This window comes from Buteo buteo, chromosome 2 (genome assembly GCF_964188355.1).
Source record: "Buteo buteo chromosome 2, bButBut1.hap1.1, whole genome shotgun sequence".
NCBI classification, from domain to species: domain Eukaryota; kingdom Metazoa; phylum Chordata; class Aves; order Accipitriformes; family Accipitridae; genus Buteo; species Buteo buteo.
In genome coordinates this window covers 34,735,153-34,760,431 of record NC_134172.1, presented here as the reverse complement: position 1 = coordinate 34,760,431, position 25,279 = coordinate 34,735,153, and the positions used below count along the sequence as shown (strand labels likewise).

At 48.6% G+C, this 25,279-nt stretch overlaps 2 protein-coding genes across 3 annotated transcripts; both read left to right on the top strand.

Annotated features, from left to right (window-relative positions):
* The first annotated feature begins 2,550 nt into the window (after nucleotides 1-2,550).
* On the top strand, nucleotides 2,551-3,628 carry LOC142028642 (uncharacterized). Its single transcript, XM_075022486.1, has 2 exons — nucleotides 2,551-2,787; nucleotides 2,906-3,628. The coding sequence occupies exons 1-2, from the start codon at nucleotides 2,551-2,553 to the stop codon at nucleotides 3,626-3,628; spliced, it is 960 nt and encodes a 319-aa protein (XP_074878587.1).
* A 138-nt stretch (nucleotides 3,629-3,766) lies between these two features.
* TWIST1 (twist family bHLH transcription factor 1) lies at nucleotides 3,767-5,531 on the top strand. 2 transcript variants are annotated; one of them, XM_075022488.1, is made up of 2 exons: nucleotides 3,767-4,390; nucleotides 5,451-5,531. In XM_075022488.1, exon 1 carries the CDS (start codon nucleotides 3,778-3,780, stop codon nucleotides 4,345-4,347), a length of 570 nt encoding a protein of 189 aa, XP_074878589.1. In that variant the 5' UTR covers nucleotides 3,767-3,777; the 3' UTR covers nucleotides 4,348-4,390; nucleotides 5,451-5,531. The 2 variants fall into 2 exon arrangements, with proteins under 2 accessions (XP_074878589.1, XP_074878588.1); XM_075022487.1 differs by having other exon boundaries at nucleotides 5,113-5,531.
* Nucleotides 5,532-25,279: the final 19,748 nt, after the last annotated feature.

The window sequence follows — 25,279 nt, the reverse complement described above, 5'->3', positions numbered from 1 at the left end:
TGTAATCTAGGTGGTTACTTCACCAGTGTTACGTGTTACTGCACAGATGACAAAATTCTGGAGTCCTCTATGTCCTGACAGTGCCCCGTGTAAGGGCTGATCCCACAGCACGCATTTTCCCGACCTGAAGCGCAAGGAAGCCTGCAGGAACAAACCTGGAAACATCCCTAGAAAGGCCCTGGAGTTTCTTGCAGCTTTGCTTACCACCTCCAAAGAGCAAAGCAGGGTTGAGAGCCTGCCCAAGGAGCCAGGGCAATTCTCATCCAAGTCATGCCTATGCATAACAGAGAACAGGACATGGCATCCTTCATCCCATGCTCCAGAATGGTCTGCAGGTCTGCCTTAGTGGCTTTTGAAGTTTCAAAACAGATGGTTTAACGCCATATGAATTACACAATGATTACTGTTTTAGTGTGGAATACAAAGCCTCCACCTCCATCCCCATCAGAACTGTATATTTTAAAATAAACCAGAGTTAAATTGATTTTTTTGAACTCTGCACAGTCCTCTCTCCCCTTCCCTCCCAACACACACAAGTATGCACATCGCAAAAGATCAACTATACATGCACACACAGACTCACACGTAAACACACCAGTATGTTTTCCTCTATCTCACAGACTCCCAGACATGACTCTCTGACACATCCACCCTCCTCCAGACACAGGTCCGCACACCCCAGCACTAGCCAGGGGTGCTGCCCACCAGAAGGCCTGGGGGATCCAGGAGGGCTGCCCCAGCCAGCCCAGCGGCACAACCCCGAGCCAGAGGGCTCCCACCACAGCTCGCCTGGCCCCTGCACTCCTGCAGTGGGTCTCGACAGTAACAGCATGGGCTTAGTTTCCTTTGCTCCTGAGCACATGATTTGTGAGTCGAAGACAAAGCAAAAACCAAAATAAAAATGATGGGATTTTCTGTGTAGTCTGGGCTCATACAGCAGCGCACAGGTCCTGGGCAGCACCACACATGTTCTGCTAACTACTGCTGGTTGCTTTTGCTGCAGTTTCCATGAAGAGTAACTGACCCTAAACCCAACCATCTACCAGGTCAGCCCCTCTCCTCAGGGTCACCCCCTCCCTACATTTCTCTGTGTTTTCTGGTTATCCAAACCATGTAACACTCCCTCACCACCTGTCCTTGCCTCTCCCGCACACCCTCCTCTGCACACCCTCCTCCCTCCCCACGGCAAGCAAGTGATGTCCTGCATTCCACTCAAAGTTCAGCTGACAGGGACAAGCCGTGCCTCCTGCTGAAGCACCTCAGGAGACCCTGTCCCTCCCTCCTCTCAAGCAGTGGATGGCTTCCATTGATTTTGCTGATGTGGGGCTCCACCATCCAGGTACGGCCACAGCATCCTGTTCCCAGCAAGGTAACCAGGTTTGGTTTTGCACTTTGATGTCTTTTCCATAAGAATGAGAGAGAGAGGGAAGAAGGGAAGAAGGAAGGAAGGAAGGAAAGAAGGAAGGAAGGAAGGAAGGAAGACAGGCAAGCCCCCAGAGCTGCCTACAGATGCTCACCACCGCTCTTGCCAGCCTTTGCTCTGTAATGACACTCCTCAACACCCCAGGGGAGCAGCGAGGCTCTGGGCACAGCCAAAATTATTGGCGAGACGGAGGTGGTAGGAGAGCCAGCTCTTCTTATCTTGGGGGCAGCAGCTGCTGCCAACACAGGGGAACCCCTGAAGCTCCCTGGACGAGCCATAGTGTCAAGGTGAGCGGAGGGGCCTACGCGTCGCAGCACACATAGCAGGGACAAGCCAAAAGCCGGGGAAGCTGTGCTCGCTCGCGGTGGGTCAGTGTGCCAGCGTGCCTTCCCTCGCCTGGTCAGTCAGTCCCTCTTTCTTCCCCTGGTCCTGTTTCGGGCTGTTGCCCGAAAGAGAAGGTTTAGGGCAGACTGCTATTTGCTCGCATGGCGGGATGGAAGACCCGAGGAGGAAAGCTCACCCGGGGGGGCAGCGGAGGAGCGGCGGGGCAGCTCCGCCCGCGGCTGCTGCCCGACGGGCGCTGCGGCGGGGAGCTGGGCCGTCGGCCACGCCGGGCCGGGCCGGCTGCCCCTCGGCGGCGGCTGCGCCGGGGTCCTGGCCCCTCGTAGCGCCCGGGACGGGAGGCCTCTGCCCGGAGGACACGGAGCCCCTAGGCAGAGGGGGAGAGACGGCTCTTTTCCCCGGAGCAGATGACGGGGCTCCTCCAGAAGCCTCGTCTTTTTCGTCCCTGGGATTTATGGCTCCTCTGCTATTTCGTTCGCCCTCTCCGCCCTCCCGCCTCAAATACAGCCGGGGAGCCGCCGGGGAGCCGCGGCGCTGCCCCAGCGCTGCCCGCCCTGCCCCGCGCCCGGCGGTGCCCCGACTAAGCGGTCGCTGCCAGGCCGGCAACAGAGGCGTGCGGTCCCCTCTCGGGGAGCAGCAAAAGTGCATCGCCCCATTTATTAGTGGTTGGCGATTGCTAGCTTTCCCTCCCAGGCGTTCCCCGTTTGAATCTGAGCTGTTGTTAAAAAGACACACCACCTGCTCTGTGCTGCCAGCGAGCGGGGAAGGAGGCACAAAGGCGGGGGATGGGGAGAAGTAGCTTTGGCTGCACACATAAAAGAGAATTTAAAATAAATAAGCTCGGTTCCCAGGAAGTGCCGGACTCGGGCGCCTTCAGGGCGGGCGAACTGAAGAGAGCGGTCAGCAGGCGCAGAGTGCGGGCAGAGAGGGTCCGCGCACCCTCCCGTCTCCCGGTGTGCCAGGTCGGGGGCTGCGGGGGCGCGGATCCTCCCGGGTTTCCCTTAAGAAGAGCTCAAGGACGGGTGCGTATGTGCAAAGCCAGCTCTCAGTTTCCCCGCTGCTTCCACCTCTGAAGATGGCTTTCTCCGAGCGCAGTCCTCCAGCCTGACAGGACACGGCTGTGCCATCCCCCCTCCCCAGCCCAGAAACGTGCGGGTTCCTCGGAAAGCCAGCCCCCGGGGGGGCTCGGTGACGGGAGCGCGGTGCGTGCGAGAGCGGGACGGAATTAGGATGTGCCTGGATGCCGCCCCGCGGGTAATTTCCCCTTCCTCCCTTTCGCCGCAAGCCGTGCCCGCTGCGGCGGGGAAAGCCCGAGAGGTGCGGGCTGCCCCCCGGCTGCCCCGGGGCAGCCGCCCCCCAGCGCAGGCACGAAGCGGCCCGCTGTCCCCTCCGCAGCAGCGCGGGGGTGCACGGGCACCCTCCTCACCTCCCGCCCGGGCTCCCCAGCACCACCCCAAAGCCGACTGCGAACCGGAGGAGCCTGAGGGAGAAACCGCGGAGAGGGAAGCTGAGAAAAGGGTTGGGGTAAGGATGTATGCGTGTGTGTGGAGGGGGGGAGGCCAGATCACTTGTGAATGGCTCGAAAAAAATAATTGGGGGAGGGCGTGGAGGGGGGGAAGCGGAAACTTTCCTATAAAACTCAGCAAAAGTCCCTCCTCTCCACGTCAGGCCAATGACACTGCTGCCCCCAAACTTTCCGCCAGCAGGAGCTATAAGAACCTCCAAGTCTTCAACTTTCTCCCAATCCCAGACACCTCGAAGGGGCTCCAAGGAGGGATCGGGAGGGATTTTTTTTTTGAGGTTGGCGTGTTGTTTTTTTTTTCCTCTTGGATCCTGATGCCATCCCCCCTCCCCCCAAAGTGAGGTCCTCCCTCCCTCCCTCCCTCCTCCTCCTCCTTCTCCTCGCAGGCCAGCGAAGCAGCCGACCAAGGGGGAGCTGGCGGGTTAGGTGCCCCCCTCTTCTCCCTGCCCTCCCCCCCCTCCCGGCCCGCTTCTCGCGTCTCCCCCCAGAGATGATGCAGCAGGACGAGTCAAACTCGCCAGTCTCCCCCGCCGACGACAGCTTGAGCAACAGCGAAGAGGAGCCGGACCGGCAGCAGCTGCCCAACAACAAGAGAGGGGGGCGCAAGCGGCGCTCCAGCCGCCGCAGCGCCGGCGGCGCCGTCGGGGCCGCGGACGAGCCCTGCAGCCCGGCCCAAGGCAAGCGGGGCAAGAAGTGCGGGGCGGGCGGGGGCGGCGGGGGCGGCGGCAGCAGCAGCGGCGGCGGCAGCCCCCAGTCCTACGAGGAGCTGCAGACCCAGCGGGTCATGGCCAACGTGCGGGAGCGGCAGCGCACGCAGTCGCTGAACGAAGCCTTCGCCGCCCTGCGGAAGATCATCCCCACGCTGCCCTCGGACAAGCTGAGCAAGATCCAGACCCTCAAGCTGGCGGCCAGGTACATCGACTTCCTCTACCAGGTCTTACAGAGCGACGAGCTGGACTCCAAGATGGCAAGCTGCAGCTATGTGGCCCACGAGCGGCTCAGCTACGCCTTCTCGGTGTGGAGAATGGAGGGCGCTTGGTCCATGTCCGCATCCCACTAGCAGGCGGCGTCCCCCACCCGCATCCCCCCGGCAGGAGCCCTAGGTAAGGCAGGGACCCCGAAACCGGCGGGGAGAAGTGGAGGGGGGGGGAAGAGGCGAGGGGCCGCCGACCGCGCCGTGGGCCGGGCACGCGTGGCCGTGGGGGGGGGGGGGGGGAGAGGGGCCCTCCCCGTCCGGCGGGGCCCTGCTTCCAGGGCCGGCCGGAGAGCAGGGCGGCTGGAGGTGCCCCCACACCGCCCCCCGAGCCCCGGCCCCTGCCCCGGCGCGTCCCTCCTCTTGCGCGGCCCGAGGTGCGCCCCCGGCCCCGCGGGGCCCACGCGTGGCGGGGCGCTGCCGGCGGCCGGCGGGGGTGGGCTGCGGGCGGGGAGGCGGCGGCGGTGCGGGTGTGCCTCAGCCAGATGGGGCCGGCCTGAGATCACTTTTTCACCAAACGCCGCGGAGCCAGCGGGGCTGCTGGGATGGTTCCTGCTGCTGCCGCTGCCGCTGCCGCTGCTAGTATTTTGAAGTGAATCCATGTCCGCCTGCGTGCTTCCCGATGAGCGGTTCCTACCGCCCCAGCAGCCCCTTCCCTCGGCTCTGACACCGCTGGCTGCCGGGCCGGGGTGTCACACGCTCACCGCACCGCCTGCCCGGCAGAGGCACGCGTTTCTCCCTCCTCTGTTCGTGCCCGATGTGTGTATTTCCAGAGACAGAGAGGTGTAGGTAGATGTTGCATGTGTCTTTCATTTCAGTAACGAGTTTTCCGCCCTCTCTGGGTTTTTGCAGATGACATTGTTCCCACAGAAGGAGAAAATGGACAATCTAGAGACTCTGAAGTTGGATACGATTTTTTTGGTCTTGTCTAAAAAAAAAATGTACCAAGGATTTCTTGGAAATTAGAAGAGCAATATCCAAATTCAAAGCAGGGCGTGGGGAGCACTTAAGGAAAGAGAAAGAGACAAGGGCTTTGGACAGTGACTACCCTTTGGGCGTCGGTACAATCCACACATCTCTGCATTCTGATAGAAGTCTGAATCGTTCGATTTTTTTTTTTTTAATTTTGACGAAGAATGTTGGAATTTAACTTTTTTTTATTTGCCTTTTTTTTTGCATGCATTCCCAAGAGGTCTTGCCTGTGAGCCACTGATGAAAGGAAATACATTATTGTGGACTTTCTTCATTCTTGAATGAAACCAACCAACCAACCAAAAAATATCCCTGTAGAGATGAAAACCTTTTTTTTTTTTTTTTTTTTTTTTTTTTAGGGGGGAATAAGCTGGGCTCAAGCTGTTATATACCCGGTTCCTAACTTTTTTATTATTATTATTTTTCCTCTGAGAAAAAAATAAACATTTTATTTATTTATTGATGACCCATGTTAAAATGCAAATAGATCCGGTGTCTAAATGCATTCCTATTTTTATGATTGTTTTGTAAATATCATTGTATATTATTTTTCTGCAATAAATAAATATGAATGAAATTTTAATAACCTTAAAGTTTGGTCTCTCTGAGAACTCAGGGTTGGAACTGGAGATAAATACCTGCTTGTTGAGCTGTAAAGACACCCAAGAGAGGGGGGGCACTAGTATAAACAAACCAGGCGAAAAACGCAAATAAACTAGCTACTGACAGACACAGGCACGTTATTTATTGAGACAGCTTTATTATTCTGCGCTGCAGCTCACCGCATTTGGGGGAGGAAGATATTCTCTCTGCTCTCTTTCTCTCCCTCTCCCCCTTCAATCTTCACGCCGAGCGCCGCAGGGTTCTGCGGGGAGCGGACTTTTCGCTTGCAGAGCTCCGGCGCTGCCGCTCTGCTTTGCCCCTCAGATGTAAGGCAGGAGCAGGGCCCATTCCCCAGCCCCCGGCGCAGGTATTTTTGCTGATCTCCCTGAGGACGAGGCATGGGTTTTACACAGGGATTCGTCCACCCACAGGCAAAGCGAGAGAAGGCGAAGTTCAAACAGGGAAGTGTCTAGCGAGTGGGGTTTTCCGGTGGAAGTGATGTTTGACTGCTCTGCTCTCTAGGGTTTGTATAATATATAGACTAGCGATCACATTTTCGTTGTACAAAGCACGGAGGCATACGCTAACCCGCCCTCTTCTCCTTTTCTACATGTAGGGCGCATGTTGCCTCTGTTTCTCTTCACCATACCCTCCGCGGGGTCCCAGTGTGCGGCGACACCCCAGTTGTAAGAGAGAGGAAACCTCCAGCTCTGAGGGCTCGGAAGGAAGGTGGCAAGGGAAGTTGCTCAACAACAACAACAAACCCCAACAACCCAACCCAACCCAAACCCCAGCCCCAACCTTTATAACCGGACAGCTGATTCCGCCTCTGCTGTCACTCGCTCATCTCCCAGGGCTTCGCAGCCGGCCCGTTCCCGGGGAGCGGCGCCTCCTGCCCCTCCGCTGCTGCGAAGGGTCCGCGGGTGCGCAGGGGCGTCCGCCGCGGAGCGCCCGCCCCGGCCCTGGGAGCCGAGCGGGGTCCCCCGCGGAGGCAGGGACCCTGCCGCCGGGATTCAGCCAGTGCCTAGGGTAAATAGGATGGGGTGTTTTTTCAAAACAGAGCCTGTTTGCATAGCCCAGGTTGAGTTGACTTTATTGCCTGAATGTTTTTGTTTCCGTATCCACATATTACAGTCTGTTGCTGACATAACAGTATTATAAATTTAATATCGTGCATATTTTAGGCCAGTGCGCAATGTTTAGAGTAGAGAGCCGGCAGCGCTTGTTTGCACTGCCGGATTAGCGGGGACTGGGAAACGGGATGGGGGCTCTGGTGGTCGCGGCCCTCCGTGACAGAGAGGAGGGGGAGCCGCTGCGAGCTCCCGGGGGGGCCCTGCCTCCCCCCGGAGCCCCAGCACCCCCAGCTCCCTGCTCAGCGACTCACACCTCTCGAAAACGCCCGCTCCCATGCCCCCCGGCTGCCGAGGAGGAGGTAATGTCCGTCGGCGTTACTTCGGCTACAGCAAAAGCGAGGGGCAGGGGGAGCCGACGGGGGGCTTTGGCCGTGGGGCTGGGCGGATTTGAGGGGTTGGAGGTGGTTTCGGTTGTTCCTTTGGGGGGAAAAATCACACAGGGGAAAGGGGGAATGCTGCCCCACGTTTAGGAAGAAAACAGGTTCGGGAAAAAACGAGAGGAGCTGCTCGGTGCTGAGGGGAAGGCGCGTTTCGTGGACGGGGATACCTGCGAAATATGAATGAGGCATCAAGTGCATTTTAAAAACCACGGGCCAAGCTGTGCTCGCCCTTAGAAATCCGGAGCCACTCCGCTTGATGGACTTAAACCTGATTGACTCCTTCACAACCAGCGACAGGCCTCTGGCACAGCCTGTGCTAGCCCTTCCCAGCAAGCTGAAGCACCCGGGTGAGAAAAATCCCCGATTCCTGTCCCTGGGGCTCATACCACCGGCAGGTCTCCCCACCTCACCCCTGGGGCCCTGCCGGCGCCGCAGCCCTCCCCGAGCATGTGGGTGCTCAGCCGGTGTGCTTTCCCGGCTGCGAACCCCTACCTTTGCTTCATTTAAAAAAAAAAATCGTAAAGAGGAGATAATCCTGATTTAAAAACACAAACGTGCCCTTTCCTGGGTTGGAATTGGGGACTGCAGAGGTCTGGTGCTCCTAGGGATAGAGCCAAAAGCGATTAAGGCAGAGTCAGGCTTACTGAAGTTAAAAAAAAAGAAAAAAAGTATATTAATTTGTCTTTTGGGAATTTTAAACACTCTTGCAATCAGAAAATGAACTCTGCCTTTCGAAGTCCTGACTGATTTTGCTTCTTTCCCCGAGGCATCAATGCGTCCCGTTTATTCGCAGAGAAGCAAAGCCGAGCGGAGAAGAGGTCCGGGTCCAAGCAGCTGCCCCGTCTCATCGCCGCGGCCCCGGCCCCGGCCCCGGCCCCGGCCCCGGCCCCGGCCGGGCCCCGCGGAGCACGGAGCTGGCGGAGCGCGGAGCTGGCGGAGCGCGGAGGCGGCGGCTGCCGGCGCTGCCCGCCCGCCGCGGGTGCCCGGCGCTGCGCCTCCCGGGGGGCGGCGGGCGGGGGGCGCCGGCCGCGGGCCCTCGCACATTCCTGGGTTTGGCAGGGGCCGCCCCGCTGCTTTCTCCAGGCCGGTGTCGGATTCCTCCCAGGCGTATGATTTCACTTGAAGTCCTGCCCAGGAGCCCTTCAAAGTGCGCGCTTGTCCCGCTCCCATGATGTCAGGCGGTTTTCCCTGCATCTGTAATTTTAAGCAAAACAAACAAACGCGCGGTGGGGGGGCGGGGGATGGGGGCGGGGGAGAACGGGGGCGACACACAAAAGTCACGGCAAAGCGCGGGGGGAGAGGGGCTCACCTGCGGCGCCGGCACCTGCCGCCCGGGGCGAGCCACCGCGGGGCTCGGCGCCTGCGGGAGGGACTCCCGGGAAGGGGCTCAGCTCCCGGCGCCGGTGCCCCCCCCGCCCCGCCCGGCGCTGCCGCCAGCCGCCCCCGGTGGCTGTGCCCGCCCGGTTGGCGCGGCGCTGCCTTCACCTGCCCCGCTGGGGCAGGCGGCAGGCCCGCCGGGCGGAGCGGGAGCGCTCCGCCGTAAATTAGCATCTTCTGGAAGAGGGTGGCGGCGGTGGTGACGGAAAGTCCAGTCCACCCCGTGGAGGGATCCGGGAGGCTCAGGCGAAAAAAAAAGAGGCGCACACAGCCACGTCCCACCGGGACTCGCTTTATTTGCTGCACGCATAACCTGCCCGCAGTAAACATGGCACAGGATGTATTTCACATTAACTTCTGCACCAGCTTCTTTCGACTGCAGTCCACTTAATGTTCTTGGCAAATCAAAGCACGTGTCCTTTGAAGAAGGTGTGTAATTGGAGTTTAAGGCATGTATGGAATTCCCAGATGTCTATAAAGTAAGAAGGAGCATTTGGCAGGTCACTTGAAGGTGGAGCAGGTTAAAATCACTTGTACAAAAGTCCCCCTTTTCTTTTTTAAAAGCAAACAGCCGGCCATTTATAAGGACCGAGTGATCGAGATCGCGGGAGGCTTAGAGCGGTTTTACAGAGCACAAACAATAAAGCTCCGGAAACATAATGGTGATGATAACACCCGCCTAAAAATCCGAAATGAAACGCAAAACAAAACCAAGCATTCAGATCGGGGGACAAGCTGTCCGTTCTCCCTGCAATTCCCTGTCTCCTCCGCCCGCTCAGGAGCGCTTGCACCCCGCTTATTTAGGTATTCTGCTTGTCTTGGGTAGCTGGCACTTCCCCGCTCTTTTCCTAAGGAGGTGGCATTCAATTTGCGGGAGCTTTACGGAAATTCCCTTGTTCACTGCATGGACACGGGCAAAAGAGGACGCGTTCCACTCCAAAATAATCCCGACGAACCACGCTGAAATCAAACCGGCTAGAATGAGAAGAGCAGCAATTAATAATAGCAGAAATAATAACGGAATCGGGTTGGGACAATTAAGTGCTCATCATTTGTCTTTGGGGGCTTTACCGGCGTTCGTGCAAAATACCAGCCCGAGCAGGACTGCGGGTTTGCTTGGGGGGTGCAGCAGACCCTGCTTGCCGCCACGCAGAAATCCCGCCGCGCAGGATTGCGGCGGGACGGGGACCAGCTCTGCCCTCCTCATGCGGGAAATCTGGAAATGGGAGGGGGCCGGGGGGGGGGAGGATGCTCTTAGGAAGGGTCGGCGTCCCCCCCTCATGTTTAGGGTTGCTTTGTTCTGTTTGGGACGAGGCAGAGTCATTAAACAAGCAGTCAAGAAAGGAGCGATGCACACGGCTGCAGCCGTGGAGGAAAGGGGAGCTTCAGAGGGGAAGGGATTTTGACATGTGAAAAGTTAAGCAGGTACCTGAAGGAGGTTTATTTTGACCAGATGTTAGAGCTTTTATGAAAATGTCACGTGAAGCGAACAGATGTACAACTTGCAAATGGAGCCCCGCCTTGTAAATACTGGGAAGAGAAAGGCTCACAGAAAATCAAGCGTAAATCATTCCTGCTGCTTTTCTATATGTGTGTATTTGTACATAGATACACAGTATGTAGGTTCTACTTAAATATTGCTTTTTATTTGTTTGTTTGTTTGCGAAAAAGAAAACGCAGCTGTTAGGTCCAAACTTGCTATCCTCTTCCAGTGTGCCGAGCCAAAGTCACTTTCTCCCTTCCTCCCTTTTCTTCCTTCCTCCCTTTTCTCTCTTCCTTCCTTCTCTTTTTCTTCCTTCCTTTTTTCTTTCCTTTCTTTCTTTTTTCTTACTTTCTTTTTATCTCTCCCTTTATTTCTCCCTCTCTCCTCCCTTCTGTTGCTCTCTTGTTCTTGCTCTCTCTCTTGTGCTCTCTCTTTCATGCTGCCTCAGTCTTTTCTTCTTTTCTTTTCTTTTCTTTTCTTTTCTTTTCTTTTCTTTTCTTTTCTTTTCTTTTCTTTTCTTTTCTTTTCTTTTCTTTTCTTTTCTTTTCTTTTCTTTTCTTTTCTTTTCTTTCCTTTCCTTTCCTTTCCTTTTCTTTTCTTTTCTTTTCTTTTCTTTTCTTTTCTTTTCTTTTCTTTTCTTTTCTTTTCTTTTCTTTTCTTTTCTTTTCTTTTCTTTTCTTTTCTTTTCTTTTCTCTTTCCTTTTCTTTTCTTTTCTCTTTCCTTTTCTTTCCTTTTCTTTTCTCTTCTCTTTCCTTTTCTTTCCTTTTCTTTCCTTTCCTCTTTCTTTCCTGTCCGTCGACCCCCTCCTTTAGTCTCGGGTCCGTTTGATCCCAAGGAAAGTATCGGATCTCTGCTGGGAGGAGAAACTGAGACTAATCAATTGCCTTCTGTTTGAAGGTGGGTAGAGACTGCTAGGAGGAGCGGAGGAGAGCCTGGGCTGGCAGCGACAAGCCCTTCGGGCTCGGCGGAGGCGGGCGGCTCTGCCCGGCGGCTCTGCCCAGCGGCTCTGCCCGGCTCTGCCCGGCGCTCCCGCCCCGCTCCCGCCGCCGGGGAGCGGGGGCCGCGGGCGGCGGGACCCCCTGCCCGGCTCTGCCCGGCTCTGCCCGGCCCCGGCGGCGCGGAGAGCGGGTGCGCCGCGACTCTCCAGGAAATTAAAAGCTGTCCGCGGTTTGACGTTCTCAGAAGGGCGCAGTCAGTCCTGCGCTAGCTGCAAGCCCTGCGTTCTTTTTTTTTTTTTGTACGATTACTGTGGGTGGGTTTTATTCTTTTTGTACGATTATTGCTATTTTCCGCTAGGTCTTCTGGTGTTGTAGTTGAAAACCGGTGGCTCGTGTTACACCCACGGTGCCCGTGGTTCTCACTGTCGCGGCAGGCTGGCAGGTAGGGGGGCGGCAGGTAGCCCCCCTGCAAGCCCACCAGCCCCGAGGCACAACGCGGGGCAGTGGGACGCAGCCATTGCCAAGGAAAAGACCCGGGCTGGAGCCGGGGGCAGGCTGGGGCCGGGGGGGGCTCGGGCTTGTGCTAACACCTGCCTGTGTTCTGGACGTTTCATTCACGAACCATTTCGATGAGCTTATTGCTTATTTCTGCAAATCTAGTTCTGCAAGTGCGTTTGATATATTCATTTTGAGCCGTGGTGGAGGCTGTTATAATAGGTACCTGTATTAAATAATAGAAGAGTTCTCACTGGACTTCGCCGGACAGAAATGAATTCAGTCTTTATTTTTCTTTTTATGCCAACGTTTTCAAAGGTAAAAAGGCTGACTTTAAGCACATTAGTTTTGAGAATGACAATGCAGGCGTACGTAATGCAGATAAATAGACTGAGGTGCTACCCATAATCTATAGCATCAGTCTAAAAATCCCTGGGGTTTCTTAATCTAGATTTATTGCCTTTGAGTCCCAATCACATGATCTTGTAAAAACGTTTAAAGTGAACGCAAATGGAAGTTTTTTAAAATAAAAGACTAACTGTGGAGTCCTTTTTTCCTTTCTTAGCCATCGATGCTATAAATGACGGACTAGGGATATTCAGCAGATACCACAATTTTCAGCAAAAGCAGATTTGTCTCGTATTCTTTAATGTAATTTAGAAAACGACGGGAGAATGGTTTTTACATTTATCTCAGAATTTGAAAAGGAGTAAGGCTTTTCTTCGCGTGTGAAAGTGTACATGTTCCGGACATGCAGGCACAAACGCGCACACACACACACACACACTCGCTTCTGAACCCTGGAGCTATCAAACATGTTTAGTGACTGAGTGAGATGCTGTCTACGGAGGGGTTGTTGATGTAGGAGCCAAATTAGTGTTAATTTCAAACAGGCGGCTAATTCCTCCACGGAACCTCAGCACTTTCAATGTCCTTTGCTGGGCTTCATATTTAATTACTTGCAAAGGAAAATAGATCCATTTCCCACGTAGAAAGATTAGCTAATTAATGAGGTCCCTCTTTCTTTCTTTCTTTCTTTCTTTCTTTCTTTCTTTCTTTCTTTCTTTCTTTCTTTCTTTCTTTCTTTCTTTCTTTCTTTCTTTCTTTCTTTCTTTCTTTCCTCTCACTTTCTCTCTCCTCCCTCTCCAAGCATCCTGGAACACCTTTCAACTTCAAGGTTTTTACACCAATATAAACCAGATCCAGAACAGGCTCCCTTCCCCCTTCCCCTCGGTCCTCAGATCTGAACTTAAAACATATATCATAGATCAGTTTTCATCCAGCGAATTTAGGCATAGTCCTCGACCTGTATTTTCAAAGAGATTCTGGGCTGGAGTCTGCAATATTTAATCCAGTCAGCTATTAAATGTCCTCCGGCTTGAATCAAGAATTTAAACAGGCATCTGTGCTGGGGATAATGACAGTTAAAGCAGTTTGGGGTATAGTGTGTGTGGCAGAGAGGGGGGAAACGGACAGAAGGACAACGATTATGTCTTTGATTTGGAAAATTCCTGAGTTTTAGGAGTTCTGTCAGAGTATTGGTGGGAGAGAAGATGAAAGAAACCCCTTTGCTCAAAGGCACGGCTTTAATGGGGAGAAATAGTCCTGTTAATACCTGACGGTGCCTGACACTCGCCTTTCTCCTGCCTGCCCGGCAGTAACGTGATACCCGCTCCCCCCAGTGATGGCCAGGCCCGGTGCGGGCAGCCCCGCTCCCCGCGGGGGACCCGGCTCCGGCCCAAGGGGCGCTCCGCCGGCGGGAGGGCTCCGCCGGGCGCCGCCGGGAGAGCTCCCACGGAGTCCGTCCCCCCCGGGAGAGCTCCCCCGGAGTCCGTCCCCCCCCGGGAGGGCTCCCCCGGGGTCCGTCCCCGCTGGGAGGGCCCCACCAGGCGGGTTCTCCCGCCCTCCCCCTTCCCGGGGCCTTTTCTTGAGACCTCGGGGTGGATGGGCTGGGGAACCCCGCGGTGCTTCAGGCAGAGAAGTGTTGGTGGTTCTTTTTTCTTTCTTTTTTCCTTCCTCTGTCAACTACTGCGAGGACGGCCAGTTAGATTGAAAGATGGGGTTAGGGTCTATTAGGTGGATTCCTAAAATCCTACAGGGCTTGAATCCAAGGAAGAGAAGAGAAGAGAGGAGAAAAGAAGAGAAGAGAAGAGAAGAGAAGAGAAGAGAAGAGAAGAGAAGAGAAGAGAAGAGAAGAGAAGAGCAGGGTGTGGGCAAGAGGCTCAGCTTTTGACTTGATGAAGCATGTGTCAGATTCTGTAGTTCAGGCAATTAAAACTCGCTTCTGATCAAAGGCCTTCATAAATCACCAGGAGAAGTGAACTGGTCAAAGACAGCTGTCTGTGTGAGCAAGCGGGGGGGCAGCTGCCTATCCCCACTTTTCGGACACTGTCATCCACTCCCACTGCCTCTGAGGAGTCTCGCTGGGAGTGGATTTTTCCTGCTGTTTTATGGAGGCTTGTTTTATTTATGGAGGCATTTCAGCAGGAAAAAAATATATGGAGGGAGTTCATGACCACTGGTGACTATCCCAAGAGCAGAGGTGCCACAGTATTTTCTTTTCTGATCAGAGAAAAAATGCTGGATGCTGAGGAAATAGTGACAAAAAATATTTCCCTTATCCTTAAGAATGAAGCATGAGATGTCTGATTCCTTGTGCTGGGCTCAGCCCCAGGACAGCCTTGAGCACAGTGCAGGGGAGTCATACCCAGGAGCTCCTGGATCTGCCCTCATCTGGCTCCACTGCTAGGACCTGGGCAGTGAAAGGGAGAGGTGGAAGGGATAGGGGAGAGGGAAAAGGGTTTTGCAGCTTAGTGAATGCAAAGCCCCTTTATCCTTGGAGCAGGGCACTGGAGCCAGGGAGTTAATGCAGTTTTGTGTGTGCCAGTCCCTGTCTGTGAGTCCTGGGGTGTCAGGGACAGTCCCGCCCTTCAACTCCTCACTAATGTGTCTTCTCATGTCAAATTTGGTGTATTATAGGAGTTTACAGCTTGAGGGGCTGCTCTTTGATATTGGAATTTAGGGGTGAACCTATAAGTGGTCTCAAGGCGCTTGTCAAATTCGAGTGCTTTTTGGTGTGATTTATGGCAAAAGGCTCCTTTCTGACACCTCCATATGCCAAACTTTTCACCTTGCAGAAAACGTGCTGCAATAGCCAGGGTGAGTTTATGCCTGCTCTTTAAAACAGCTGCTCTGGGGTAATAAGATGGCATGCAAGCCCAGTAAGGAACATTTTTATGATATTTGCCAATGGTTCAAATGTTTTCTACAATGGTTTCTACCTCCTTCCAGCATCCAGGCTATTCACTAACATGCAACACTGAACCTGTCCTACCCATCCAGAGGAATGCAGGACACCCTTTCTCCCTCCAAATTCTTCCTTCAGGCGGACTTCTAAAGTTACACTTCAGTCAGCTTGTCAACCTTTCTCTGCCCTGTTTGTCATTTGGCCAGTTGAGGAGTCTCTGGAGGAGTCTTTGGCCATCAGGAGTCTCTGGAGATTCTTTTAATACAAGGCTTTTCAGAGATTGCTCTGGACAGAGGGCAACTATGGAGTGAGAATTTGAGAAAGGAAAACAGGGGGCATTCATCTTCAGAGCACATCAATCACTATGAACTCTCCCAGGCTACTCCAACAGGCTTGGGATTCCCTTGCCAGAGATGAGTCACAGATAAATTACCAATGGCCCACAGAGAACAAAAGGTTTGGCCAAAAACTGCAAGGGGACGGGTGTTCTCTAAGAAGTAGCGGAAGCCTTGCTAACACATGCCTCTCCATGGATGGTGGAGCTTGATCTGCATTCCTGGTTCTCATGAACAGCAGGAAATAAAAACAAAAATAGATCAAAATTCACTATGTGGTAACTTCTTCCTTGCAATTCTTGGCAGGTGGACTCAGATGTTTGATCTTACTGAGAGACAGAGTTTTCCATCTGAAATTGAAATAGCCCCTCTTGCCAAACTGAATACATCAGTAAAACCAATTAACATTGAGCTTGGCTAGTGCTGGGTGGGGAAAGGACTATCACCACATTAGAGTTAGCATTGCAACAGCAGCTAACTCTCATCCGATCACTTCCTCTATGGAATGTCAATATGAACCAGTAAGTCTGATTTTCTAAGATTATTCATTGCTGTGATCAAATTATGCCATATTGAATAAAAATACTGAAAGAGGAAGAAAGAGAAAGAAGAAGAGATGAAAGAAAGAAAGAAAGAAAGAAAGAAAGAAAGAAAGAAAGAGAAAGGGAGGAAGGAAGAATGAAGGGAGGAAGGAAAGAAGTAAAGAAAGAAAGAGAAAAAAGAGAAAAGACAGAAAGAAAGAGAGAAAGAAAGAAAAGCTTTTAAGAGATTTTCCTGAATACAGAATCAGCAGTGTCTGGTGCATGGTTGTCAGTATTTATCTGAAAAGTCCCAGATAATACTTGTTGCCTGTGTGTAAAGTTAATGGGAAGGGGAAAATAGACCCCTCTGCTTGCATCCACATTATTTCAATTTACAAGTGTATCTGCTTCCTGTGGATGATAAAAGGGTCAAACCCATTTTTTTATTTTGTTGTGCAGAACTGATCCTGTTGCTTTGAACCCTAATCAGAACCCCAACAGAAAAGTTAATATAGGTAAGACTGGCAGTTTGACAATCTGCTCCTTGAACGAAAGGCAACCTTGCTCCTCTCGCCTATCGTCTGTTGGCCAACCATATAGAAAGACTTAAGATTGCCTTTGTCCTGCTGCATGCATATTTTCCATGGAATGAAAAGAAACTTCCCCAAACTTCAAACCTATCAAATGTTTAGCATCTGAAGGATATTCATCTTTAGGAGGCAGGCCAAAAAGTCAATAAAAATTTAATTATTTCTGTAGCATATGGGAGCAGTTACAAGACCAAAAATGCGATACTGTGTATTGGTATTGGGAAGAAACTCAACAATATAATTTCATATTTGCTGGTCAAGACAGTGTCCCCACCAAAAGGCAACATAAGCCCCTGAAACTGCAATTAATCCTGACAGTTTCTAAAAATAGCATAGAACAGGTCAGTGATCAAGGAAGTGATTACCTGCAACCCACTTAACAATAGAGCGGTGCTGAACATCCATATGCAGGGAAAACATGTGTTTATCATTTCTTTGTGTGGTCAACAGGAAAGGGAATATTTGTATTGATAAGATTCTTGCTGTCTGAAATGAGTTATCTCTTGTATATGTGGGTATGGGAAGAGAGCAAAAAAATCCCAAACACTTTTGTGAAGAAATGGAAGGGAAATCCCCAATTCTAAAGTTAAAAATAGCTTAAATATATTAATCATTAGCAATGTCAGGCAGAGGAATGCTCCTTGTAGGGACTGATCTAATGGGATCAACTCTGTGGGAGTCTTTCAATCAATTTCTTGGGGCAATGGAGCAGGCTACTATTGAGTTATTTTAGCATATCCCAAACTAAGTGTTAGATAAAGGGAAATTCAATCTGACAGAGGTAAGGGACTGACATGGAACAGCCTGAGAAGGCCTTTCTGTTATTGTCACATATGAATCCTTTAGCAAGACTTGCCATCAATCCAGATCTAAGCAGTGACAGTTTTAAACATGAGAACCACTGTTTAAGGTGATACGTACCAGAATCTGCTGAAATAAAACCACACATCCATGCCATCACTTTCATTATTTTAATTAAGAAAAATAACTATATAAGGTACCTATAACTCTATAAGGTATCTAAACCAATATATATTTAAATTACACCATATTTGTCTATCTAACCCAAACACATGCATATATTCAAGTGCTCAGCCTTTGTTTATTTCCTTTGTTGGTCTCACCAACTCTTTGGTCACCAGTCTGTTTTTTTAGGATGACTTATTCCTGCTTTTATATGTGAAATAAATGTCTTCTTCTGCCTTCCATTTTTCTTCTATCTCAATACAGAACAGCACATGAAGCAAAGTTCTGAAAAAATAATTCTGAAGCAGAGCTAGATTTAGGTCACATGAGGGTAAAAAAAATGTAGTTTTCCATTTTTTGTCCAAATACGCCACCTGCTTCTAGTATTCACAGGTCCTTAATAGCAGGTGTTTGAACCTGCTGTCTATCTGGAAAGGACATTGGCTACTGCCTGGTTACTAACTGGTTATCAACTTTCTATTCCATGGTTACTCGTGCAGTTGGAGGTAGGGCAGCTAGAACATTTTGGCTTTATAAGGTCTTTGTTAGTCTCTCAGGTTTAAAAAATAGAGTCTTTTGTTTTTCTACACTCTCCCCCCGTTAATCTCTTTGTTTCCTCCACCCCAAATTTGCTTCGTGGTAGAATGCAGTTTAAAGGATTTGTTGGTATTAATTTGTGACCTTTAACCTTATTCATACAGAACTTCTCCATTGCTGAGTAATGCAGGCATCCCAGATGAATGCCAGTACCATTACTATACCATAAGGTTATGAATGTTTTATGCCCTATAATAGCAGAGAAAACAGTTAACATCAGCCAGGAAAATGAGGCAGTCCAAGTTTTTTCAAAGTTGTGTCCTATACTTCCTGCAGAATACAAGCAAATTCTTACAGATTAATAATACTTGCCCACTTTACAGGGTTGTGGGAGGCTTACTTCATTAACCTCTAAATATTCTGAGTATATCAGATGGAAGATGTTACGTAGGTACAATGTATTTAATCCTTTATTTCAATGTATAGCATTATAAATACCATATAGTTTAACTGCATATAATTACATCTCTATAGAATACATATACACCCACACTATTGGTTATATTCCCACTGGTGTAATATATGAAGATGATTTAAACCAGGCAGTCTTAATAGATGTTCATAGCAGACCCTGGAGCAGAGTGCGACTGCCATTCTGAATATTTGCTTTTAATTCCCCATCATTATAGAATTTGGGTAAACTAGATACCTCTATATTAATATTACATTAGCAATAGTAAACATGTTGCCCCCTTACAATCTGTAATATTTAATTCTTTCTTTTCTCTCAAAACAAAATGAAAGCTAGTTCAGTCTGAACCGAGCTGACTCTGTTAAGGTTACCTTTATCTGTATTGCTTGTAAACTAAATATAACCTAATGCTCCCAAGAAAGTATGGACTATTATGCCTAGATTTTTTATGGGAACAGTCAAGCTGCATGCTACACTTACTGGGTCAAGCACTGACCCTTTTACTCACATTGAGTAGCATTTCACTCTATAAATAGTCCCACCAAAGCCAGTGGAGCCATTAATGAAGTAAGGAGTTACTCACTGTGAGCTGGGATCCCAGAACTGCCTGTAGTAATTCTTGTTTTAAAAAAAGGTATTAATATCTGCAAGCAATGGTAGGCTTTTGACAAGGAAGAATGGAATTCTAATGTCACTGAGGAAAAAGGATTCACAAAGTAGAATGTGATTCGCTGAGTGAATTTTGTACCACATGCTGCCAGTAATAATATGTTTTCCAGTCATAGCATGAAGTGAATAATTTTTGCAAACTGTGATGTAGCAAGGAAAACTGTGACCTTTTTAACTTCTTTCCAGCAAAAGAAAAATATGGCCGGTTGGTTAGCAACGTTGCAGCTAATTGTCCATGAAATGAATTTTAAAATAACTGTTAATTTTTAATTAATTTAGTAATTTCTCTTGGGAAATCTTCAATAATTCAATGAAGTGACATTTATGTAACTTTCTAGACTGGACATTTTGCAGCCTCATCAAATATAGTGAGTTTGCCTTTTCCGATGCAGACTACAGATCTCACAGCTGTATTAACAGAAGAACATCCCTCTCAAAAGCTGTAGCTGAGAGATATGGGCTGGTGTTTACTTGAGACTCCATCCACCTTTTTTCTCTTTTAAACCTATTCTTCCAATTGCCACTGTTAGGGCCAAGAATAACTGTATTGTGAAGAGAAGGATCACAATCTCAAGGCAATATGCAGTTTTCTTAACTTCTTATACACAGCATATCTTTATTTCATTTAGGTCGAACAGAATGCATGGGAGAAGAGTGCAAACAATATCTTCCTCCATTCTCACCTGTCTTTTCATTTGCGGTAACATTTCTGGTGAGAAGCCTACAGAGTTGCTCCTGAAGATGCCATTGAACTAGTAGCATTCCCTCCTGTGCTATCCCAGGAGCTACCTTGAAAATGTTATGAGAAAACCAAGCAAATTCATTTTCACTCCTGCAGTTTAATGGTGGTGCATTTGGTCCCTCTGCACATCAGACAAGGTAAATCATGCCAGCAGAAAGCCTCTCTTTCCCAAGCTGGAAGCAAACAATTGCTTCTGGAAATCTGCTCTGTGAGTGATGCAACCAGAGTTTTTAAATGGTGCTGAGAACAAAGCTGGTATGAACAATCCTCAATATATCTGACTGTCAGTACTGCCAGAAAGATCTTGCCTCCTGAAAAAAAGTCTTGGTTTCTCAATACTTACTCTTTTTACCCAAAAGTTCGCAAGTAAGGAAACAGAGATTTTGCTGTTCCCAGCAAAATAAGCTCTTCCCTGGGGCTATGATGAACCAACGATAGTTTCTTTTCATTGCACAAGCCTGGCTTAGAGACACGGGCAGGAGGTTTGCCAAGGTCACCTGCCCCAAGTCAGCTAGCCAAGCCTTGGGGACCTGCAGAGAAATCACCCGCTGGCTTTGTGTGGGGTGCACAGAAGGCATCAGTGGGCACGCCGCTGCTGTAGCAAGGACTCCACAAGTCCTGTAGTCCTAATGCCTGCGTGGTCATCTGTCCCACAAGGGCTGTGACCAGTGCTTTCAAACCTTGCAGTTAAAACAGTTACTGGAGGAGGCTGGTCTGGGATAATGAAGCTAGCTATTGTCCAGCCACACAGATTGTGACTTCCTAAGTTTTTTCTTACAATATCAGCCAGCTCCTCACAACTTCTCTCTACTCAGCTGTAGTAGCAATTCTACTGCAATTTCAGGCATCATCTCACCTCCCTTTCCCCTCCATGGGAAAGGGTAAGTAAGAATAATCATTCACTAGTGGAAAAAAACCATTTTTTGATGCAGGATTTTCTTCATTGCTTGCCAGTTTGGGACCTCTCCTCACAAGTTGTGATACATTTATTACTCAGCAGTTCACTTTTACGGGATGTATAAAAGGGAGTGGGGGCATTGTTTCAAAGTGTTTGCTCATAGAGCAGACAAAAAGCTTTTTGTACTGATATGCAGAGATGATGGACACAGGTTGTGTTTATTTGCTACTATGCTTTGTAAAGGTATTAATCATCAGCCTCGTACCGAACTTTCTTTTTCTGAGTGTAACATCAAAAGGGAGGTTTAAAGCTCTATAACCTTTTCTCAAGAACCCTACTCTTGAGTATTTCTGTTTCTTGTTTTGCTTTGTGGTCACTAACCACAGGAGAAATTTGTCTTTTTTACATATGCTGGAAATAATTTACTGCCCTTAGAAATATTAAACCACAAGAAACCCCCTACATTAAAGTAACATTAAGGGTCTGCCTAAAACCCACAAAAAGCCAGGAAATTGAGAGTTAAAGCTGAAACTCTGATCTGATACTCCAGCCTTAATTTACCTCATAGGGTATGGGTACAGCTGGTGGCTCCACTGAGGGAGTGAATATTGCTGGGTGGAGCACTAAGCATTTTGTGTAGCACCTAGATACAACAGCCTAAGTGAAATAATACAAATGTGCTAGGGCCGAATTTGCTAAGGGCAACCCCTTTTTTATACTCAGGTTAATTTAGTAAGATAAATGGCCACATGGAGCCTTTCCACAGCCACTGCTAACTTTATCTCCATAGCTCATTGGCTAAATTTCCTCCTTTAGCCTACCCAAAACAACTTTTGGTCAGGGCATTCTCCTAACTTTAGACATGTTCCGCTGGGCAAATGATGAGCTACTTCTAAGGTTTGCTTTGTTGCCCGCAAGAAGATCTCAGCAATCACTTGGTTGGGTTTGCACTTATGCTTCTCTACTATACTGGTTCCACTGTACTTTCATGTGCTTCACAAGCCTTACCTGCCTGAAACACTGTTCCATCAATAAATGCAACAGAATCTTCTGGACCAACCAGAAAAGTTTAGAAAGAAAAGGATGCCGAAAACACTCAGAACACCTATGCACACTGGTATATGCAGAGTTAATAGCAATAATCAAAGCATAGAGCTGTAAACCATAAGATGAGGGTCTAGGGAACTGTTGGAGTCAATGCAGGGCAATGAGAAGCAAATCTTGGTTGTCTGGGTGCTCCTGGGTATTGCCCTTGTCTTTTCTCACCAGAACTGATCACCACTATCAGTCAACAGAAGGCACCCGACCAGGTGGTACCTTTAGGCACAACCTTAACTTTCAAACAGGACAGATGATTATTGTTAAAAAAGAGGGGAAAAGCTCAAGGTCACTTCTCACTTTAGAAATTTTCAGCTTCAAAAAGGATTTTTTGTCACTACAGCCTAACTTGCTTTCTGGACTTTGCTGGCACAGGAGGCTGTGGAAGCAGGCAATATCAGTTAGTTCAAAAGGATTTGACAATATGTCAGTAAACAGAAGCCTAGTGAGTGGTGTACCTCTAAGATCTTTAATAACAGCTGTAGATTCTGAAGATGTGCAAAGCATATGTGTGCCAGACTCACAATTCTGTTGTCTCCGACATCGAAAGTGGGCTGGATGGACCACTGCTCTGACCCAACAGGGCTTTACTTATGTTCTTATTATTTAACTGTCCAAGATGGTAAAAAGTGACAGTTTCATCCTTAACTCTTATTTATTCTTCTGATTTCCCTTGTGAAAGACTTTTTCTTTTTGATAGATCAAACCTCAGGCAAAACTTTTGAGTGAGAGCTGTCATAGCCTTGTTCTGCCTCAGGAGCTGTGCCACAAGGAAAAGAGCAAATGGCCTTTGCTTTGCTTCTTCTGCTGAAGAAACTCTACCTTACTTGATTGCCTACTTTGTATTTAGATCTAGGTACAGCACAGTCCTGTCCTGCTACATACACCAGCTTTTCTTCTCTACCAGCAAGCAGAGAGGCAGCGAGAAAGTAGAGCTTTGCTTCTCTTTCTTTGCCAGTCAGCCAGAGGAAAATTGAACCAATTTGAGAACCACCGTGGAGTACTTGAGACAGCTGTTTCAGAAAAGCAGCTTGTCTGGACCTGACAATAAGACAGTGCTGCTCCCATTCCTTTTTTCAAGACTAAAACCACCAGTTCACTGGATGATTCAGTTGAATTGGTTAGGTTCATCCAAAGATGATGAGATGGTTTGGGGAGTCTTAAACAGGTACTGAACTGTAGCCACCTTTCCCTTTCTGTGTTACTAACTGACAGTAAAGTCTCAACTAGATAGAAAGCTTCTCCTAAGAAATACGTACATAGGAAAGGAAATGTCACTGTGAAACTGACTGAGACACACTGACTTTTTTATAGTATCAACAAAAGCTGTTAAATGACATATGTATCTATTTAGGCTTATAAACAGTTAAGGCAGGGGCAAAAGTTATGTTGTGAACACAGTCTAGGCCAGTGGAATATTATAACTCTAATATTCTACCCGTGGCCTAATTTGCAGTGAAGGATGATTTTATTAATGAAGTGAGAAGTGTGGGAGAATTAGTAGAGAGCTGACAATTAATAACAAATTCCAGTATTTTACAGCATTTATCTTCTAGAGTATATTTGTCATTATGCTTCAACAGCTTATCTGTGACAATCAAGTTGCATGAAGCTTTTTCATCATAACGGTGTAAATTTGGCAGATGTTTGACAATAATTCCTAGGCTTGTGCCTGCAGACTGCAAGTCTTCATGGAAGTCACTAGGTCTGAGAGGATTTAGTTGCTGAGAACACATGAGATGGGTGCATGGAATGTAGTCATACTGGAAGAATTTGTAATACCTTATGCCACCAATGACATTACCTCTGTGCTCTCTCAGATGAGGAGGCTGCTTATTATTAGGGTAAAGGTATTCACATTATTTGAGGCTTACACATTTTGTCACACACCATAATGGAGACTGTAGTCAAACCAGTGCTTTAACTCTTCCTCTTGGCATTATCTTTTGCTGTTTTTTTTAAAAGGCTTTCAAGAAGCAATAATCCTAAATACTGTGCATGGAAACGATAAACTGCTTGTTGTGACTTTACTTTGAACAAGTTCTCCCGCAGAGTATCATATTTAAGTAAATTGCCATCAAGTACAGCAAGCAACACAATCATTCACATTCAGACAGAGCCTTTTGATCATATTCTACAATGCAATCAAGAATCACATAAGAATTCAAGTACACACCAGCCTCATTCAATGCTAGCTAGGTGAGAGAGAAAGGAGGATTAATTTTGGATGTCAACTAATTGGCTGATGCATTAGCATATAGAAACTTGCACTAGGTATATGTAATAACTGTATATAATTGTAAACGGCTCATGTTCACAGTGCTCTGCTATTCACAGCGGAAAGATTATTAACATTGTTTCATGTGGGTACAGCACACCTCCACACCTTCCATTTTTCTCAGATCAGAAAAAGTTTTGGAGCTTTTTATCCACAAGGCACATTAAAGTCAGCAATTGGGAATTGCTAACTGATGGGTTAATTGGGGAAACATAGAGACTCTATTGAACCTCAGCCAATAATTTAGCTCATAGATTTAAGTAGGGCAACAGATGTGGAGGTGGAACCTCTGAAGGAACACATGGCACTGGCAGGGCACTGTCTCTGCCCCTGTTTAAATTACAAGTGGAACAGCAATATGGCAAGGAGGTGAGAACTGAAGCTGTCTGAAAATATCCCTTGGTTGAAAAAAAAATGTGCACATTGGAAAAGAAATATTTCTCAGAGAAAATATTCATCCTGGATTCACGCAGACATAGGAACAGCCTGAGGTTAAAACTTGACCACTGTTAATGCCACTCATTGGCAAATAGCTTTGTACACTCCTCTATGAAGTCCCTTCTTCAAGTGCTTTCTCTGAACTCTCCCGGAAGGCATTTCTCTTCTTTCTTCAAAACCCAATCTCCAACTTGCCTTTTTCGAGTTTAGTTACTGGAAATAGCCACTAATGCTGCATCTCCTGTTGTGCAGGCTATAGATGAAATCCTGAACTAATGAGAGTCACTAGTAGGACTCCCATCAACTCCCACAGCTGGTAGAGTTTGGACAGCATGAAGCATTGATAAATATTCTAGTGCAAGGAAATATTATTGCTGGGGTCTATTCTCCCATCTTTTCCTTAATCTTGGATACTGTTTGTGCCAATTCGGGAATATGTGCTTTGAGTTCCATCCTTCAGGGGACGGGAAGGCAGCTTCTACCATCCTGAATCATACCTGAAAAGGAACAGAAATGAGGGATATATTTCATAAAGTACTCTTCCTTCCACTAGGCAGTGAAATAAAGTTTGTAAAGGAAACGGCCCATCTAGGAAGCTTGGGCTGAAGTGCATCATCCCCTGAAATCTGCTGGTACAACCAGTTGCTGTGAGTTGGTGAGTTACCTGAAATAGATACATATCCACCATTGGTTTCCTCACTAGTTCTTTGCTTGTTGGTGTACTTGTTCTGTTTAAAACTTGTTACAGTGGAATATGCCTAGAGGGACAAGTATTCATGAAAAACACCACAAATTTGATTTGCCACTTCCCCCTCTTGTTGAAAGAAGGAGAAACTGAGGTGGAGT